Genomic DNA, 19,435 nt, shown 5'->3' on the forward strand with positions numbered 1-19,435 from the left:
CCCCTTCTTACAAGCCCCCACTATTTCCTGGTTTATACTCCGACCAACAGAATTGCTACTGTTAGGGGGCCTATAGACTATGCCCACCAGTGACTTTTTCCCTTTATTATTTCTTATCTCCACCCAAACTGTTTCAACATCCTGATCATTTGAGCCACTATCGTTTCTCGCTATTGCAGTGATTCCATCCTTTATCAATAGAGCTACCCCACCTCCTTTTCCTTTCTGTCTGTCCTTCCGGATTGTCAATTACCCCATAATATTTAATTCCCAGTCCTGGTCACCTTGCAACCACGCCCCTGTAATGGCTATCAGATCATACCCATTTGTCTCTATTTGTGCCGTCAACTCATCTATTTTGTTACGAATGCTACGTGCATTTAGACAAAGTGCCTTTAAATTTGTTTTTTTTACCCTTTTTTCCTGCTTGTTTCCTGCCTCCTTCAAACTCACTTTCATTATATTTAATTTCTAATTCCAGCTTTACTCCCCTCCCTACTGAATCTATTTTCAGGTTCCCATCCCCCTGCTAAGCTAGTTTAAACCCTCCCCAACAGCACTAGCAACCCCCCGCCGCCCCCGTCAAGAATATTGGTCCCGGCTCTATTGAGGCGCAACCCGTCCGGCTTGTACAGGTCCCACCTCCCCCAAAAGCCATCCCAATGCCTCAGGAAACTAAAGCCCTCCCTCCTGCACCATCTCTCCAGCCATGTATTCATCTGCTCTATCCTCCTATTTCTGTACTCACTTGCTCGTGGCACCGGGAGTAATCCTGAGATTACTACCTTTGAGGTCCTGCTTTTTAATCTCTCTCCTAGCTCCCTAAACTCTGCCTGGAGGACCTCGTCCCTCTTTCTACCTATGTCATTAGTCCTGATATGGACCATGACCTCTGGCTGTTCACCCTCTGCCCCCAGAATGTCCTGCAGCTGCTCGTGACATCCTTGACCCTGGCACCAGGGAGGTAACATACCATCCTGGAGTCACGTCTGCGGCCACAGAAACGCCTGTCTGCTCCCCTGACTGTCGAATTCCCTACCACTATTGCTCTTCCATTCTTCTTCCTCCCCCCTGTGCAGCTGAGCCACCCGTGGTGCCGTGGATTTAGCTCTGACTGCACTCCCCAGAGACACCATCACCCTCACCGGTACTCAGAGCAGAATACCAGTTGGAGAGCGAGATGTACTCAGGGGACACCTGCCCTAGCTGCCTAGTCCTCCTCTTCTGTCCGGCGGTCACACAATCCCTATCTGCCTGCACACTCTTAAGCTGCGGGGTGACCACCTCTAGAAACGTGCTATCCACGTCGCTCTAGGTCTCACGGATGCACCACAGTGACTCCTGCCGCCGACCAAGCTCCAAAACACGGAGCTGGAGTTGGTGCAGCTGGAGACACCTCCTGCACACGTGGTCGTCCCAGCTGCGCCAAGCATCCAGGATTTCAGGATTTCCCACACGCCACAGGATGTGCAATCCACGGGACTAAGCTGCCCTGCCATCCCTCTAGTTGCACTCGGAACTATCGAGTAGAACTAAACTCTAAACCTTAGCAAAACACACCCAGCCGCTACTCAGCAAACAGCTGATTTAATTAATTAGTTCTCCTTGGATAATAAAGATCACTGATCTATTCGATTGCAGTTCCTAACTTACACCAATGCCCAAGGTTTTTTAAAGAAAAGAAAAATACTCACCAATCCACCAGCCAATCACTTACGTGCTTGGCTGTGACGTCAACTTTGATTTTGATTCTTTTTACTTTTTGTCCCTTACTCCTGTCGCTGCTGCAGTTCGTTCCTCCTGATCTCCGGCTCCTGGTCCTGATTTCCTCCCGATCCCCGGCTCCTCCTGATATCCGGCTCCTCCCGATCTCCGGCTCCTTCCTATCCCTGGCCCCTCCCGAACTGTGCTGCCTTTTCAAACCCCCGCTCTGGTCTGGTCTTGTGATCCAATGTCATGTCCACCTGTTCCATCTTCCTGGTAAATACTGAAGCAAAATAATTATTCAATATTTCTACCATCTCTCTATCTTTACCTGTGTATCATCCTGTCTATCCCTTAATGGCCCTATTCCCATCCCAACCTTCCTTTTTTACTGATGTTCCTGTAAAATATTTTACTCTGTTTTATGTTCCTTGATAATTTAATTTCATAGTTCCTCAGCTTTTCTCCAATCTATTACCCTGGTTTTCGTCAGATTTATGTCCTTCTCAATTATCATCTTAAAGCATGTTATATTATGGTCACTATTGCCTCGATGTTCTCCTACTTTTACTTCTCTTATCAGCTCTGGTTCATTCTACATTACTGGATTTAATAGTGACTCCTTCCTTGTTGGGCTTTTTATATATTGGGTTAGAAAGGAGTCCTGTACACATTGTATGAACTCTATTCCATTATCCCCTTTACCTACCTCTTCTGTCCAATTAATATCGGGGTAGTTGAAATTCACCAGGATTATTATTCTATGATTTTTACTCATTTCCCTAATTTGTCTACATATTTCTTCCTCCACTTCCCTTTCACTATTAGGTAGTCTGTAGACTACACCTATTAGTGTGATTGATCCTTTATTATCTTTATTATCTCTATCCACATGGATTCCATTTCTGTCTTTCTGATAGCTGCGTCACTTTTTCTACTGCCATTATGTTATCCCTAATAAGTACTGATCCTCCACCTCCCCTTTTTCCCGCTGTATCTTTTCTAAATATGTTGTACCCTGCAATGTTTAATTCCCAGTCCTGATTTTTCTGGAGCCATGTCTCAGTAGTCCCTACTATGTCTGCTTCCTCACAACGTATGATTGCCTTCAGCTCCCCTGTTTTATTATGTACACTGTGTGCAATGCTGTACAGGCAGTTTAACTCATTTTTAATAGGATTTCCTCTCACTTTATGTTTAACCATCTTTTTAGATTCCTGTTCTGTAACTCTATTAATTCCCTTGCCATCAATGTCCTCCCTTACTTTATTCTTTCCTGTGTTCTTTTTTCCTGTTTTATTTATAGTTAGGCTGGTTCCATTTCTTGTAGATGCCTCCCCACTTCTTACTAGTTTAAAGCTTTTGCCACCTCCCTATTTACCCTTTCCGCTTGGACATGGGTCCCATCCCGGTTAAAGTGGAGCCCTTACCATCGGTACAGCTCTATAAGAAAAAAATAAATAAGAGCAGGAGTAGGGCATTTGGCCCTTCGAGCCTGCTCCGCCATTCAATAAGATCATGGCTGATCTGATCCTGGCCTCAACCCCACTTTCCCAGCTCCTTCCTGTCCTAGAATTGGTGCTGGCGTCCCATGAAAAGGCAGCCCTCATTCCCACATCAGCCACAAATCATTTAAAGTTGCAACACAGGTTAACAAAACAATTTAAAAAATGCAAACAAAGCACTGGGGTTCATTTCCAGAGGAATAGAATTGAAAAGCAGAGGGGGGTTATATTAAACTTAAATCGAATCTTGGTGAGACCACACTGGGCAGGCACACTGTGACAGTTCTGGTCTCCATATTACAAAAAGAATGTTGAGGACTGGAGATGGCACAAAATATTTTTCAAGGATGAAAGTAGAACTGAGAGATTTTAACTACCAGGATAGACTGAACAGGCTGGGACCCTTTTCTCTAGAAAAGAGAAGGCTGAGCACTGACCTTATCAAGGTCTTTAATACTATGAAGGGGTCCGATCGGGTTGACAGAGAGATGATTTGCCTAATTGTGGAGGTCCAAGGGCTAGAAATTCTGTCGCGCCCCAATTTGGACGTTAACATTTGCAAAGTAGTGTCAGGAAATTCAGCTTTGGTGCTCCGAGGGAACGGAGCACGAAATCAGTTGCTATAAACTCCTCTTCGGGCGCTAAAGTCCAAGAGTGGGGTGGTGACGGCAGAGCGCTGAATAATTTGTAGCTCATTGCTAACGGTATCAGAGGTTGCTTCCCAAGCTTAAAGGGTAGAGCCTATGATGGTGCACAATCTACTTGTCGGGAATTCTATATTGCAAGGTAACCTGCGTGACAGCCATTACTGCCCCAAGTACTCCCACACAGTGGAGAGCTTGGACATTTTGCACCAGTGAAACAGCAAAAACTTTCAGCAGGCACCAGACTGGTGCAGATAATAAAGGTTGGCCTACCTGAAAGCCATTCCCTTTAATTAGCGCTCCCCAAGCAGCCAGCCATGTTGACATCGCCTCCTCTTCCTGCCGTTGTTGATGCCCGGCGATACAGCAGCGGGCAGGAGGTAATCTCACATCCCGGGCGGTAACGGGGTGCTGAGCACTTTATGACGTCACGATCTGCGAGGCGCTGGAGGCCCAGGCGGTGAGAGTTCGTGCCAGTGCTAAACCGGCACTGAAGTCTGCCAGCATTGCTGAACTTGCTGCACCCGGTCACTGGTCTCTCAGCACCCCGCTGGCGACCCCACCAGGCACCAATGGGAGGCACGAAGGAGCCGAATTACTCCACCACACCAAAAGTGGAGAGCATCAGTATAAGACAGTCATTGGTCAATACAATAAGCAATTCATGATCAATTTCTTTACTCAGAGAGTGGTTAAAATGTGGAACTCGATATACCTGGAGTAATAGAGGCCAATCACATCGAAGCATTTAAGAGGAAACTAGGTACATGAGGGAGAAAGGAATAAAGGTATATGGTGATAGGGTTAGATGAAGAGTGCTGGAAGGAGGCTGATGTGGAGCACAAACATTGGCATTGACCAGTTGAGCTGATGGTCTGTAAATTCTATGGGGGAGAAATTTGAAAGTTGAGAAAATGAGCAGCAGGCACTAATGATTTTCAACTTTAAAGAAACTGTGTTTGTGCTCCAGGAAGGAAGTGGAACGTTAAATCAAACCCTCAACTTTCTTCCTAGAGCGCAACAGGACGCAGGCGGGGCGGGAGTGGTGCAGTGCAGCCCAATGGGCCGAACAACGCTGTCACCTTCACAGGCTCCTCCCTCCCTTAAAGGGAAAGGCCATCGCTGCTGGCTCTGCACTGGGACCGATGAGCTGGCTCCTGAGGGCAGCCCCGATCTGGCCCGATCCGGCCCGATCCATACAGATGCTGCCCGATCCGCCCCGATCCATCCCGATCTGTCCCGATCCTGCCCGATCCTCCCGATCCGCCCCGATCCGGCCCAATCCATCCCGATCCTCCCGACCCTTCCCGATCCCTCCCGATCCGCCCCGATCCAGCCCGATCCGCCCCGATCCATCCCGATCCATCCCGATCATGCCCGATCCCCCCGATCTGCCCCAATCTGTCCCGATCCATCCCGATCTGTCCCGATCCTGCCCGATCCGGCCCGCTCCAGTCTGATTCATCCAAATCCGCCCCGATCCGGCCCAATCCATCCCGATCCTGCCCGATCCGGCCTACTCCAGTCCGACTCGTCCCAATCCAGTCGATCCACCCTGATCCATCCCAACCCGTCCCGATCCATCCCGATCCATCCCGATCCAGCCCAATCCATCCCGATCCTGCCCAATCCACCCTGATTCATCCTGATCCTCCAGATCCATCCCGATCCTCCCGATCCATCCCATCCAGCCTGAAGCCCGGGCTGATAGATCGCGGCCGAAGAGGAATCTGAAACAATGAGCAACACCACTGTTGAAATTTCCTTATTTACCTCGGCCGCCTCGCCTTGATGTTTCGCCCCCAAAGCTCCTGATCTCCCGATCCACGCCTCCTGCAGCTGCCGATGTTTCTCGCCCGACGATGCTCAGGGGGCGGTACCCAAGTTTCGGTCGGGATGTTGCCGGTGCGATGTGCATGGCAATGACATCACGATCTCCACTGCCGCAAACATCCCGCTGAAGTTACCGGGTGTCGTTCATCTCAGTAATGAAGAAGAAAGCTGTAGACTGCAGGAAGATATCAATGTACTGGTCAGATGGGCAGAACAGTGGCAAATTGTATTCAATCCGGATAAGTGTGTGAGGTAATGCATTTGGGGAGGTCTAATAAGGCAAGGGAATAGACGTTAAATGGTGGGACAGTGAAAAGTGTAGAGGGACAAAAGGAGCTTGGAGTGCAGGTCCACAGATAGTACTGTGTGCAGTTCTGGTCACCACATTACAGGAAACATGTGATTACATTGGAAAGGGTGCAGAACAGATTTACAAGAATTTGCCTGGACTGGAGAATTTTTGTTGTGAGGAAAGATTGGAGATGCTGGGTCTGTTTTCTTTGGAACAGAGGAGGCTGAGGGGAGACCTGATTGAGGTGTATACAATTATGAGGGGCCTGGATAGAGTGGATAAGAAGGACCTGATTCCCTTAGCAGAGGGGTCAACAACCAGGGCCCATATTTTTAAAGTAATTGGGGGGGAGGTATAGAGGGGATTTGAGGGGAAATGTCTTTACCCAGAGGGTGGTGAGGGTCTGGAACTCACTGCCTGAAAGGGTGGTAGAGGCAGAAACCCTCACCACATTTAAAAAGTACTTGGCGGTGCATTTGAATTGCCATTACCTACAGGGCTACGGACCAAGAACTGGAAAGTGGGATTAGGCTGGAAAGCTCTTAGTCGGCCGGCGCGGACACGATGGGCCGAAATGACCTCCTTCCGTGCTGTAAATTCAATGATTCTGTGCTTCTATGATTCCGTCTTGCCGCACCCAGTTGGTAAGTGGTTAGATAGATGCAGTAACAGGAGGTGCTAACGAAGCCAATGTCTCGGCCTGTGTAATTCTCTGTAATGAACAATAATTAATCACAGTCATCAGGTCTTTCATAACATTGCAGATATTGAAGTAATTTATTTATCAAAGCATTATTCAGAGTTTATTAGTGTTGTTTACTGCCCCCAGATTGATCTCTGTATTATAAAAATCCATGACGTAGGTTCTTTAGTTATACGTGTCTCTTGCAGGGACAAACCTCATTGAGCTAGGGGCAGAGATCGCTGCCGGTTACCTGTGTAGAGACTCAGAATCATAGATAAACTGGTCTGTCAAAATTAATCAGCTACAGAAGTAGAATAATCAATAACCACAGCCCAATATCCATCCTGTCTAATAGACAGATCGTAAAATTCAGCACTAATGATGCACAGATTCTTAAGAGCATGTTGACAAAGTTGATTAATCAGCAGCAAAACAAATCTAGTGTTTAGAGTAACTATATTTCGAGTAAGAATAGGTTATTATACAAAGGAATCAAATACTGTAACATGCATTGAAATCATGCATTGCGAGGAACCAGACATAATAAGGATTACTGAGACATATCCATAATATGTGACAAGAAAAAGATTAATGAAAACAAACGTAGGTCCCTCGCAGTCAGATTCAGGTGAATTTATAATGGGGAACAAAGAAATGGCGGACCAGTTAAATAAATACTTTGGTTCAAAAAGGAAGACACAAATAACCTTCCGGAAATACTAGGAGACCGAGGGTCAAGAGAGAATGAGGAATTGAAGGGAATCCTTATTAATAGTAAATTGTGTTCTGGAAATTGATGGGATTGAAGGCCGATAAATCCCCGGGGCCTGATGGCCTGCATCCCAGAGTATTTAAGGAAGTAGCCCTAGAAATAGTGGATGCATTGGTGATCATTTTCCAAGTCTATCGACTCTGGATCAGTTCCTATGGACTAGAGGATAGCTAATGTAATGCCACTTTTTAAGAAAGGAGGGAGAGAGAAAATGGGTAATTATAGACCGGTTAACGTGACATCGGTAGTGGGGAAAATGTTGGAATCAATTATTAAAGATGAAATAGCAGCACATTTGGAAAGGAGTGACGAGATCGGTCCAAGTCAGCATGGATTTATGAAAGGGAAATCCTGCTTGACAAATCTTCTAGAATTTTTTGAGGATGTAACTGGTAGAGTGGACAAGGGAAAACCAGTGGATGTGGTGTATTTGGACTTTCAAAAGGCTTTTGACAAGATCCCACACAAGAGATTGGTGTGCAAAATTAATGCACATGGTATTGTGGGTAGTGTACTGATGTGGATGGAGAACTGGTTGGTGGACAGGAAGCAGAGAGTCGGGATAAATGGGTCCTTTTCAGAATGGCAGGCAGTGACTAGTGGGGTGCCGCAGGACTCAGTGCTGGGATCCCAACTATTTGCAATATACATTAATGATTTGGATGGGAGAATTGAGTGTAATATCTCCAAGTTTGTAGATGATACTAAGCTGGGTGGTGGTGTGAGCTTTGAGGAGAATGCTAAAAGGCTGCAGGGTGACTTGCACAGGTTAGGTGAATGGGCAAACGCGTGGCAGATGCAGTATAATGTGGATAAATGTGAGGTTATCCATTTTGGTGACAAAAACACAAAGGCAGAATATTAACTGAATGGCGGCAGATTAGTAAAAGGGGAGGTGCAACGAGACCTGGGTGCCATGGTATATCAGTCATTGAAAGTTGGCATGCAGGTACAGCAGGCGGTGAAGAAGGCAAATGGCATGTTGGCCTTCATAGCTAGGGGATTTGAGTATAGGAGCAGGGAGGTCTTACTGCAGTTGTGCAGGGGCTTAGTGAGGCCTCACCTGGAATATTATGTTCAGTTTTGGTCTCCTAATCTGAGGATGGACGTTCTTGCTATTGAGGGAGTGCAGCGAAGGTTCACCAGACTGATTCCCGGGTAGATGGCAGGACTGACATATGAGGAGAGACTGGATCGACTGGGCCTGTATTCACTGGAGTTTAGAAGAATGAGAGGGGATCTCATAGAAAAATATAAAATACTGACGGGACTGGACAGGTTAGATGTCGGCAGAATGTTCCAGATTTTGGGGAAGTCCAGAATCAGGGGACATAATCTAAGGATAAGGGGTAAGCTATTTAGGACTGAGATGAGGAGAAACTTCTTCACTCTGAGAGTTGTTAACCTGTGGAATTCCTTACCGCAGAGAGTTGTTGATGCCAGTTCATTGGATATATTCAAGAGGGAGCTAGATATGGCCCTTATAGCTAAAGGGATCAAGGAGTATGGAGGGAAAGCAGGAAAGGGGTACTGATGTGAATGATCAGCCATGATCTTATTGAATGGTGGTGCAGGCTCGAAGGGCTGCATGGCCTACTCATGCACCTATTTTCTATGTTTCTATGTTTCGATGAGACATGGCAACAGAAAAATAAGGATTACACCTTGCAATATATAACATATTTAAAAAAGATAGAGAAGAGAATAGGGGGAGGTGTAGTAGCTGTACTTATTAGGGATAACATAATGACATTCGAAAAAAGTGATTCATTTATCAGCAAGACAGAAATAGAATCCATGAGACACTAATGAGACACTGTGGAAAAATTGAGGGTAAGGAAAGAGACATACATTAAGCACATGGATAGCAGGGGAGAGCATGATAAAGGAGAATATGAAGACATTAGGAGGAAGTAAAAAAAACACAATTAGGAAGGCAAAGAGGAACTATGAAACTAAATTAGCAAGGAACATTTAAAAAATAGTAAAATATTTTTACAGGCACATCAATAAAAACAAGGAAGGTCAGGGTGGGAATAGGACCACTGAAGGATGGGGAGGATAATACCACAGGCAGCAATAGAGAGACGGCAGAAATATTAAATAATTACTTTGCTTCAGTATTTAGCAGGGAGACAGAAAAGGTGGACGGGACATCTGATAATGAGATTAGAAATGAGATTACTATATTTAAAATAATAAGAGGAGATTTATTAAATAAACTAATCAAACTCTGAAGTGGAGTATTTAAAATAAACACTCGATACCAGGTCAGTGTTCGAAGATTCAAGCAATCTTTATTCCCACCGGTGTGGGGTGACCGGCTTCAGGTCTAGCCAGGTCACCGTCCAACAATATGTAGTTTCAAACAATCTTTTATACACTTAAACATACATGCTCAACCTTGTGCACGATCGTCTGGCACAATTTGATTAGCCTAAAGCCCACTTGCACATTGGCTAATTGGTTACTTCCTTCCGCGTCACATAAAGTCACTCGCCTCTGTTTTATGCCGAGCTTGTGTAACATTAAGGTACTGCTTCCATTACCGGAAGAAGCACCTGACTGATGTGGCCACAATCTATTGTTGTTAGCCTGACCTTTGCTCAGGCCCGGTGGTATCCCGTTAACGGTTTACTTCTGCCCCATTGTTCTGCTTTACCACACTCCTGGGCCTCTGTGGTTCCATTTCTAAGTCACGCAGCTTACCTCGGGTAGTTCTTGCAAAGTCAACATGTTATTCTCAGCACTGTCTCAACTGCCTATTAAGCGATCTAAACGCTGATCACTGCAAACAGCCCATTAATTCATTTGAGTCCTGAGAGCCCTTCTTAACCTTTTAATTATAGCAGAGCTCAAAAGCCTCACTTCAAACTCAAAGCAGATAACACCTCTGGTCCGGATTGATTACATCCCTTTAATCTATTTTCCCAGTCCACTTTAGCCGACTCTGTCTTCATACCTTCATAATTGCCTTTCTTTAAGTTTAGGGGCTGAAATTGCCGCTCTCCTTCAGGCCTGTAACCCCCGAATATTGGCGGCCACGGTGCGGGGGAGTGGCTGCCGACTTTGGTGGAATGGCTGTGGCTTGCCCAATTGTCCTCCCGAGGTTTTCTGGCCACTCCCACCAGTGACTTCTTTCCCTTACTATTTCTTATCTCCACCTAAACTGATTCTACATCTTGATCTTCCGAGCCAATATCATTTCTCACTACTGATCTCATCCCTTACTAACAGAGCTAACCCACCTCCTTCTCCTTTCTATCTGTCCTTACGAAATGTCAAATACCCCTGAATATTCAGTTCCCAGTCCTGGTCACCTTGCAACCACGTCTCTGTAATGGCTATCAGATCAAACCCATTTATTTCTATTTGTGCCATCAACTCATCTATCTTGTTACGAATGCTGCGTGCATTTAGATAAAGAGCTTTTAATTTTTTTCTTTTAACCATTTATCCCGACTACTTTCTGTTGCACTCTTATGTTTATCCGCTCTGTCCCTTCCTGTCGCCTTCTGGTCATCATTATCCCTATTGCTACCCTGCACTTTCCCTTTGACTTTTTACATTACCCCTCACCTGAACACCCCCCACGGCCCCGCCTCTCCCCCAACCCCGCCCCCCACTATTTAGTTTTAAACCCTCTCTACAGCCCGAGTTATTCGATTCAGCAGGACACTAGTCTCAGCCTGGTTCAAGTGAAGCCCGTCCCAAAGGAACTGCTCCCTCTTATCCCAGTACTGGTGCCAGTGCCCCATGAATCAAAACCCATTTCTCCCTGACCAATCTTTGAGCCACGTGTTTAACTCTCTGATCTTATTTACCCGATGCAAATTTGCTCGTGGCTCAGGTAGTAATCCAGAGAGTATTACCTTTGTGGTTCTGCTTTTTAGTCCCTAGCTGCTCACACTCCCTCTTTCTTTGTCCTACCAATGTCGTTGGTACCCACGTAGACCACGACAACTGGATCTTCCCCCTCCGACTCCAACTTCCTCTCCAGCCCAGAGGAGATGCCCTTAACCCTGGCACTGGGCAGGCAACACAGCCTTCGCGTCTCATGCTCTCGGCTGCAGAGAACTTTATCTATCCCCCACTACTACTACATTTCATTTTACTCCCCCCACTTGAATGGCCCCTGTACCATGGTGCAGTGGTCAGTTTGCTCATCCTCCCTGCAGTCCCTGCTCTCGTCCACACAGGGAGCAAGAGCCTCGAACCTTTTGGACAAGAGCAAGGGCTGAGGCTCCTCCATCACTACCTCCTGAGTCCCCATACCTGCCTCACTCGTAGACACACCCTCCTGTCCCTGACCATGGATCAAATTTGAATGAATGAAAGAGCCGTGATTCCAGATTAAAAACTATACAAACATAATTTGATATTTCAAACTTGACAACCTAATTCATTAACTAAAATACACTCGAGATGGCGGGGTGGGTGATGTGTTGCAGCTGCAGCGTGTGGGAGCTGGTGGACACCAGTGTGATCCACGGTGACCACATCTGCAGCAAGTGTTGGCAACTCGAGGAACTTTGGCTTCGTGTTGATGAGCTGGGGTCCGAGCTTCAGGCACTGCGACACATCAGGGAGGGGGAGAGTTACCTGGACACTGTGTTCCAGGAGGCAGTCTCACGCCTTAGGCATGGATAAGGGCTTCAGCAGTGAATAAGCTGAGGCAGGGGACGGAGATGGGCGATGTTATGGTGGTGAAAAGCTGTGAGGAGGATGCTAAAAGGCTGCAGGGTGACTTGGACAGGTTAGGTGAGTGGGCAAATGCATGGCAGATGCAGTATAATGTGGATAAATGTGAGGTTATCCATTTTGGTGGCAAAAACGTGAAAGCAGAATATTATCTGAATGGCAGCAGATTAGGAAAAAGGGAGGTGCAATGAGACCTAGCAATCATGGTACATCAGTCATTGAAGGTTGGCAATCAGGTGCAGCAGGCATTGAAGAAGGCAAATGACATGTTGGCCTTCATAGCTAGGGGATTTGATTATAGGAGCAGGGAGATCTTACTGCAGCTGTACAGGGCCTTGGTGAGGCCTCATCTGGAATATTGTGTTCCATTTTGTTCTCCTAATCTGAGGAAGGACGTTCTTGCTATTGAGGGAGTGCAGCGAAGGTTCACCAGACTGATGCCCGGGATGGCAGGACTGACATATGGAGAGAGACTGGATCGACTGGGCCTGTATTCACTGGAGTTTAGAAGAATGAGAGGGTATCTCATCGAAAAATATAAAATTCTGATGGGACTGGACAGGTTAGATGCAGGAAGAATGTTCCCGATGTTGTGGGAGTCCAGAACCAGGGGTCACAGTCTAAGGATAAGGGGTAGGCCATTTAGGACTGAGATGAGGAGAAGCTTCTTCACTCAGAGAGTTGCTAACATGTGGAATTCTCTTCCGCAGAGAGTTGTTGATGCCAGTTCATTAGATATATTCAAGTGGGAGTTGGATATGGCCCTTATGGCTAAAGGAATCAAGTGGTATGGAGAGAAGGCAGGAAAAGGGCACTGAGGTGACTGATCAGTCATGATCTTATTGAATGGTGTGCAGGCTTGAAGGGCTGAATGGCCTACTCCTGCACCTATTTTCTATGTTTCTATTTACAGCGTAGCAGAGAACGTACCGATATTTACAGAGGACGCTAAGAATGTACTGATATTTACAGGGGACACAGAGAATATACTGATATTTACAGGATAGCAGAGAATGTTGAACAGGTTCCCACTGGTTCTATAGTTTAGTTCCACTCCAGCGGGGAACTTGTTGACTGTGAGGTGGAGCATGGCAGTGAGGAAGATTGAGAAGAGGTTTGGGGCGATGATGGACCCCTAGTTGACCCCGGTCCGGACATGGATTGGGTCTGTGATTGATCCGTTGGTAAGGATCGCGGCCTGCATGTCGTTGCCGAGCAGGCGGAGGATGGTGACGTACTTTTGGGAGCATCCGAAATGGAGGAGGACGCTCCATAGACCTTCGCAGTCGATGGTGTCAAAGGCCTTTGTAAGGTTCGGTGCACCAGTGCAGCCTTCGGCCGCCTGAGGAAAATAGTGTTTGAAGATCAGGCCCTCAAAACTATCACCAAGCTCATGACACCCTCAAAGCCTCCCTGATAAAGTGCAACATCCCCACTGACACCTGGGAGTCCCTGGCCAAAGACGGCCCTCAGTGGAGGAAGTGCACCCGGGGTGGCGCTGAGCACCTCGAGTCTCATCGCCGAAAACATGCAGAAATCAAGCGCAGGCAGCGGAAAGAGTGTGCAGCAAACCTGTCCCACCCATCCTTTCCCTCAATGATTATCTGCCCCACCTGTGACAGGGACTGTGGCTCTCGTATTAGACTGTTCAGTCACCTAAGAACTCATGTTAAGAGTGGAAGCAAGTCTTTCTCGATTCCGAGGGACCGCCTATGATGATGATGATTTACAAGGGACACAGAGAATGTATTGATATTTACAGGGGACAGAGAAAATGTACTGATATTTACAGGGTAGCAGAGAACATACTAATATTTATAGACTAGCAGAGAATGTACTGATATTTACAGGGTAGCTGAGAATGTAATGATGTTTACAGGGGACAAAGAGAATGTACTGATATTTACAGGGGACATAGAGAATGTAATGATGTTTACAGGGGACAGAGAGAATGTAATGATGTTTACAGGGGACAGAGAGAATGTACTGATATTTACAGGGGACACAGAGAATGTACTGATATTTACAGGGGACACAGAGAATGTACTGATATTTACAGGGGACAATGTACTGATATTTACAGGGGGCAATGTACTGATATTTACAGGTTAGCAGAGAATATTGCCTCCTCAACCGTCTTCTCCCTGTGGCCGAGAAGCTCCTCCCAGAGTCACAGTGCTGATTTCGTCCCCTACGGGGCACAACGGACATGATTTTTACAGCACGGCAGCTGCAAGAAAAATGCAGGGAGCAGCGCCAGCCCTTATACGTGGCTTTCTATGACTTACAAAGGCCTTTGACACTGTCAACCAAAAGGGTCAATAGTGTGTCCTCCTCCGTTTCAGATGCTCCCAAAAGTTCATCACCATCCTCTGCCTGCTGCACGACGACATGCAGTCCGTGATCCTTACCAACGGATCTATTACAGACCCAATCCATGTCCGGACCCGGGTCAAATAGGGCTGCGTCCTCGCCCCAAACTTCTTCTCAATCTTCCTCGCTGCCATGCTCCACCTCACAGTCAACAAGCTCCCCGCTGGAGTGGAACTAAACTACAGAACCAGTGGGAAGCTGTTCAACCTTCGCCATCTCCAGGCCAGGTCCAAGACCACCCCAACCTCTGTCATCGAACTACAGTACACGGATGATGCCTGCTGAACTCCAAGTCATTGTCAACGTATGTATTGAGGCGTACGAAAGCATGGGCCTTACTCTAAACATCCGCAAGACAAAGATCCTCCACCAGCCTGTCCTCACCGCACAGCACTGTACCCCAGTCATCAAGATCCACGGCACGGCCCTGGACAACGTGGACCATTTTCCATACCTCGGGAGCCTCTTATCAACAAGAGTCGACATTGACAATGAGATTCAACACCGCTTCCAGTGTGCCAGTGCAGCCTTCGGCTGCCTGAGGAAAAGAGTGTTTGAAGACCAGGCCCTCAAAACTGCCACCAAGCTCATGGTCCACAGGGCTGTATTAATACACACCCTCCTGTATGGCTCAGAGGCATGGACCATATACAGTAGACACCTCAAGTCGCTGGAGAAATACCACCAACGATATCTCCGCAAGATCCTGCAAATACCCTGTGATGACAGATGCACCAACGTTACCGTCCTTGACCAGGCCAACATCCCCAGCATTGAAGCACTCAACACACTTGATCAGCTCCACTGGGCAGACCACATTGTCCGCACGCCAGACACGAGACTCCCACAGCAAGCGCTCTACTTGGAACTCCTTCACGGCAAACGAGCCAAAGGTGGGCAGAGGAAATGTTGCAAGGACACCCTCAAAGCCTCCCTGATGAAGTGCAACATCCCCACTGACATCTGGGAGTCCCTGGCCAAAGACCGCCCTCAGTGGAGGAAGTTCATTCAGGAGGGCACTGAGCACCTCGAGTCTCATCGCCGAGAGCATGCAGAAACCAAGCGCAGGCAGCGGAAAGAGCGTGCGGCAAACCAGTCCCACCCAACCCTTCCGTCAATGACTATCTGTCCCACCTGCGACAGAGACTGGTTCTCGTATTGGATTGTACAGCCACCTAAGAACTCATGTTAAGAGTGGAAGCATGTCTTCCTCGATTCTGAGGGACTGCCTATGATGATTATGATTTACGGGGGACACAAAGAATGTCCTGATATTTACAGGGGACAGAGAATGTACTGATATTTACAGGAGACACAGAGAATGTACTGATATTTCAGGGTAGCAGAGAATGTACTGATATTTACAGGGGACACAGAGAATATACTGATATTTACAGGGGACAGAGAATGTACTGATACTTATAGGGAACAGAGAATGTACTGATATTTACAGGGGACATAGAATGTACTGATATTTACAGGGGACATAGAGAATGTACTGATATTTACAGTGGACAGAGAATGTACTGATATTTACAGGGGACATAGAGAATGTACTGATACTTACAGGGGACACAGAGAAAGTACTGATATTTACAGGGGACAGAGAATGTACTGATATTTACAGGGGACACAGAGAATGTACTGATATTTCAGGGTAGCAGAGAATGTACTGATATTTACAGGGGACACAGAGAAAGTACTGATATTTACAGGGGACACAGAGAAAGTACTGATATTTACAGGGGACAGAGAATATACTGATATTTACAGGGGACAGAGAATGTACTGATACTTACAGGGAACAGAGAATGTACTGATATTTACAGGGGACATAGAATGTACTGATATTTACAGGGGACATAGAGAATGTACTGATATTTACAGGGGACAGAGAATGTACTGATATTTACAGGAGACACAGAGAATGTACTGATATTTACAGGGGACATAGAGAATGTACTGATATTTACAGGGGGCAGAGAATGTACTGATATTTACAGGGGACAGAGAATGTACTGATATTTACAGGGGACATAGAGAATGTACTGATATTTACAGGGGGCAGAGAATGTACTGATATTTACAGGGGACAGAGAATGTACTGATATTTACAGGGGACACAGAGAATGTACTGATATTTACAGGGGACAGAGAATGTACTGAGATGCTGAGAGGTTGTTTCCCCAGGCTGGAGTGTCTAGAAGGAGAGGGCACAGTCTGAGGATAAAGGGTCGGCCATTTAAGCCAGAGATGAGGAGGAATTTCTTCACTCAGAGGGTTGTGAATCTTTAGTATTCTCTGCCCCAGAGGGCTGTGGATGCTGATTCTCTGAATATATTCAAGGCTGAGATCGGTAGATTTTTAGGGTCTCAGGGAATCGAGGGATATGGGGATTGGGCGGGAAAGTGGAGTTGAGGTCGATGATCAGCCGTGATCTTATTGAATGGCGGAGCAGGCGCAAGGGGCCGTATGGCCTACTCCTGCTCCTATTTCTGCTGTTGTTATGTTCTTACAGGGGAAGCTGATAATGTATTGATATTTACAGGGGAAGTAGAAAATGTAACAATAATAAACTAATAATGTGATAATTACAGACAATTACATTACTTGTAATTACAGGGGCAATAGGAGACAGTGCTAATATTTAAAGAGGGACCAAGGGTGTGACCGAACATCTGCAGTGCATTCTACGGTGAGAGGGAGAACAGTCAGAGGTCGGGGTCCATATCAGTGTCAATGACATAGGCAGAAAGAGGGATTAGGTCCTGCAGGCAGATTTTAGGGAGCTAGGAGTGTGAATTACTTCCGGTGCCACGAGCTAGTGAGGACAGAAACAGGAGGTTAGAGCAGCTGAATGCGTGGCTGGAGAGATGGTGCAGGAGAGAGGGCTTTAGATTCCTGAGGCATTGGGATCATTTCCGGGGGAAGTGGGACCTGTACAGGCCGGATGGGTTGCACCTCAACAGAGCCGGGACCAATATCATCGTGCGGTGGGGGGGGAGGGGTTGCTAGTACCATTGGGGAGGGTTTAAACTATCTTGGCAGGGGGGTGGGAACCGGAGAGTAGATTTGAAGGGAGAGAAGCAAAACAGGAGTTGGAAAGCAGAAAAGTAGAAAGTGAATTTGGAAGACAGATGAAACAAGGGCTGGAAAATAGACAACAAGGAAGTTTGGCAGTGCTAAATGGTATATACTTCAATGCAAGGAATACAGGGAATAAGGCAGATGAGCTGAGAGCACAGATAGACACTTGGGAGTACGATATTATAGCTATTACTGAGACATGGCTGAAAGAAGGGCAGGTATGGCAGCTCAACATTCCTGGTTACAGGGTTTTCAGACGGGATAGAGAGGGGGGTAAAAAAGGAGGGTGGGGTCGCAGTATTGATTAAAGAAACAATTATAGCTGTGAGGAGGGATGATATGTTAGAGGGGTCATCAACTGATGTTATATGGGTTGAATTGAAAAACAAAGACGGGTGATCACACTACTGGGAGTGTACTATCGACACCCAAACAGTCAGAGGGAGAGAGAAGTGCAAATATGTCGGCAAGTTGCTGAGAGGTGCAAACACTTTTGGGCAGTAATAGTAGGGGATTACAGCTATCCTAATAGTAACTGGTATAAAATTAGTTTGAAGGGTATAGAGGAGGCGGAATTCCTAAAATGCATTCAGGAGAACTTTGTTAACCATTATATTACAAGACAAACAAAGGAGGGGGCGGTTCTGGAGTTAGTTTTAGGGAATGAAGCTGGGAGAGGTGGAAGGGGTATCTGTCGGAGAGCATTTTTTAGATATTGATGATAATTCAGTTAGATTTAGGGTAGTTATGGAAAAGGACAAAGATAGACCAGGAATAAAAGTTCTCAATTGAGGAAAAGCCAAACTTTGCTCAGCTAAGAAGGGATTTAGCCAAAATGGACTGGAAACAGCTACTGGGAGGTAAATCAGTGTCAGAGCAGTGGGAGGCATTCAAGGAGGAGATCCTGAGGGTTTAGAGCAAGTATGTTCCTTTAAAGAAAAAGTGTGGGACTAACATCTAGAGCCCCCTGGATGTCAAGGGATATACAGGTTATGATAAAGAAAAAAACGGAGGCTTATGACAGATACTGAGGGCTCAATACTGCAGAAACTCTAGAGGAGTACAGAAAGTGCAGGGTACAATTTGGCCTCCTTCCGTGCTGTCAATCTCTATGCTTGTATTACAATTGAGAGACAGTGGAGGGTCGAGAGAGGTGGAGATGAGGTAGGGCTGGGTGTCGACAATGTGCATTTGGAAAGTGATGTTGTGTTTTTTCGATGATGTCACCAAGGCTCAGCATAATAGGAGAAGTAGGAGGGCTGGGACATCTTGCACCCATGAAACAATAAAAAACTTTGTGCAGGCACCAGATTAGTGCAAATAATAAAGATTGCACTGGCTGGAAACTATTCTCTTTAATTACCCAAGCAGCCAGCGACTTCACAACACATCCCCGTGTTGACGTTGTGACGCAAGGCGATACATTCAGGGGCAAAAGTCAATTTTACATCCTGGGCGGTAACGGGCACTGCGCACTTTATGATGTCACGATCTGCGAGGCACGAGAAGCCCAGGCACTAAGAGTTAGCACCAGGGCTAAACCGGCACTGAAGTTCGTGGCCGTTGCTGCATTCGCCACGCCTGGGCGCTAAACCCCTTCACGCTGTAAGGGGAGGGGGGAGGTGGGTGTTGTTTGTGGTCTCTATGAGGGGGTCAGGTTCCCTTCTGACCAACTTGAGCGGTTTCGAATCGCTCCCCCTCCCTTGGGTTCTGCACTCTGGATTTATTTGGGGGGTGTGACAAAAGTGCAGAGGACACTGGTTTGATGCAAAGAACTTTGGTTTTATTACAGTCAAAGTAATACAGGCTTATTACTCTCGTAAGAAAATACACGGCCAA

The 19,435-nt window shown here is 46.6% G+C and overlaps 1 protein-coding gene across 1 annotated transcript in view; it reads left to right on the top strand.

Moving 5' to 3' along the window:
- LOC139252334 (probable G-protein coupled receptor 139) overlaps nt 1–19,188 on the top strand; it is a 39,493-nt gene extending 20,305 nt beyond the window's left edge. Inside the window, exon 3 of the mRNA XM_070873338.1 lies at nt 18,968–19,188. Within this exon, the coding sequence (XP_070729439.1) occupies nt 18,968–19,188 (221 nt within the window). The remainder of the gene's footprint in view (nt 1–18,967) is intronic.
- Nucleotides 19,189–19,435: the final 247 nt, after the last annotated feature.

Source organism: Pristiophorus japonicus, unplaced genomic scaffold (assembly GCF_044704955.1).
Source record: "Pristiophorus japonicus isolate sPriJap1 unplaced genomic scaffold, sPriJap1.hap1 HAP1_SCAFFOLD_455, whole genome shotgun sequence".
NCBI classification, from domain to species: Eukaryota; Metazoa; Chordata; class Chondrichthyes; family Pristiophoridae; genus Pristiophorus; species Pristiophorus japonicus.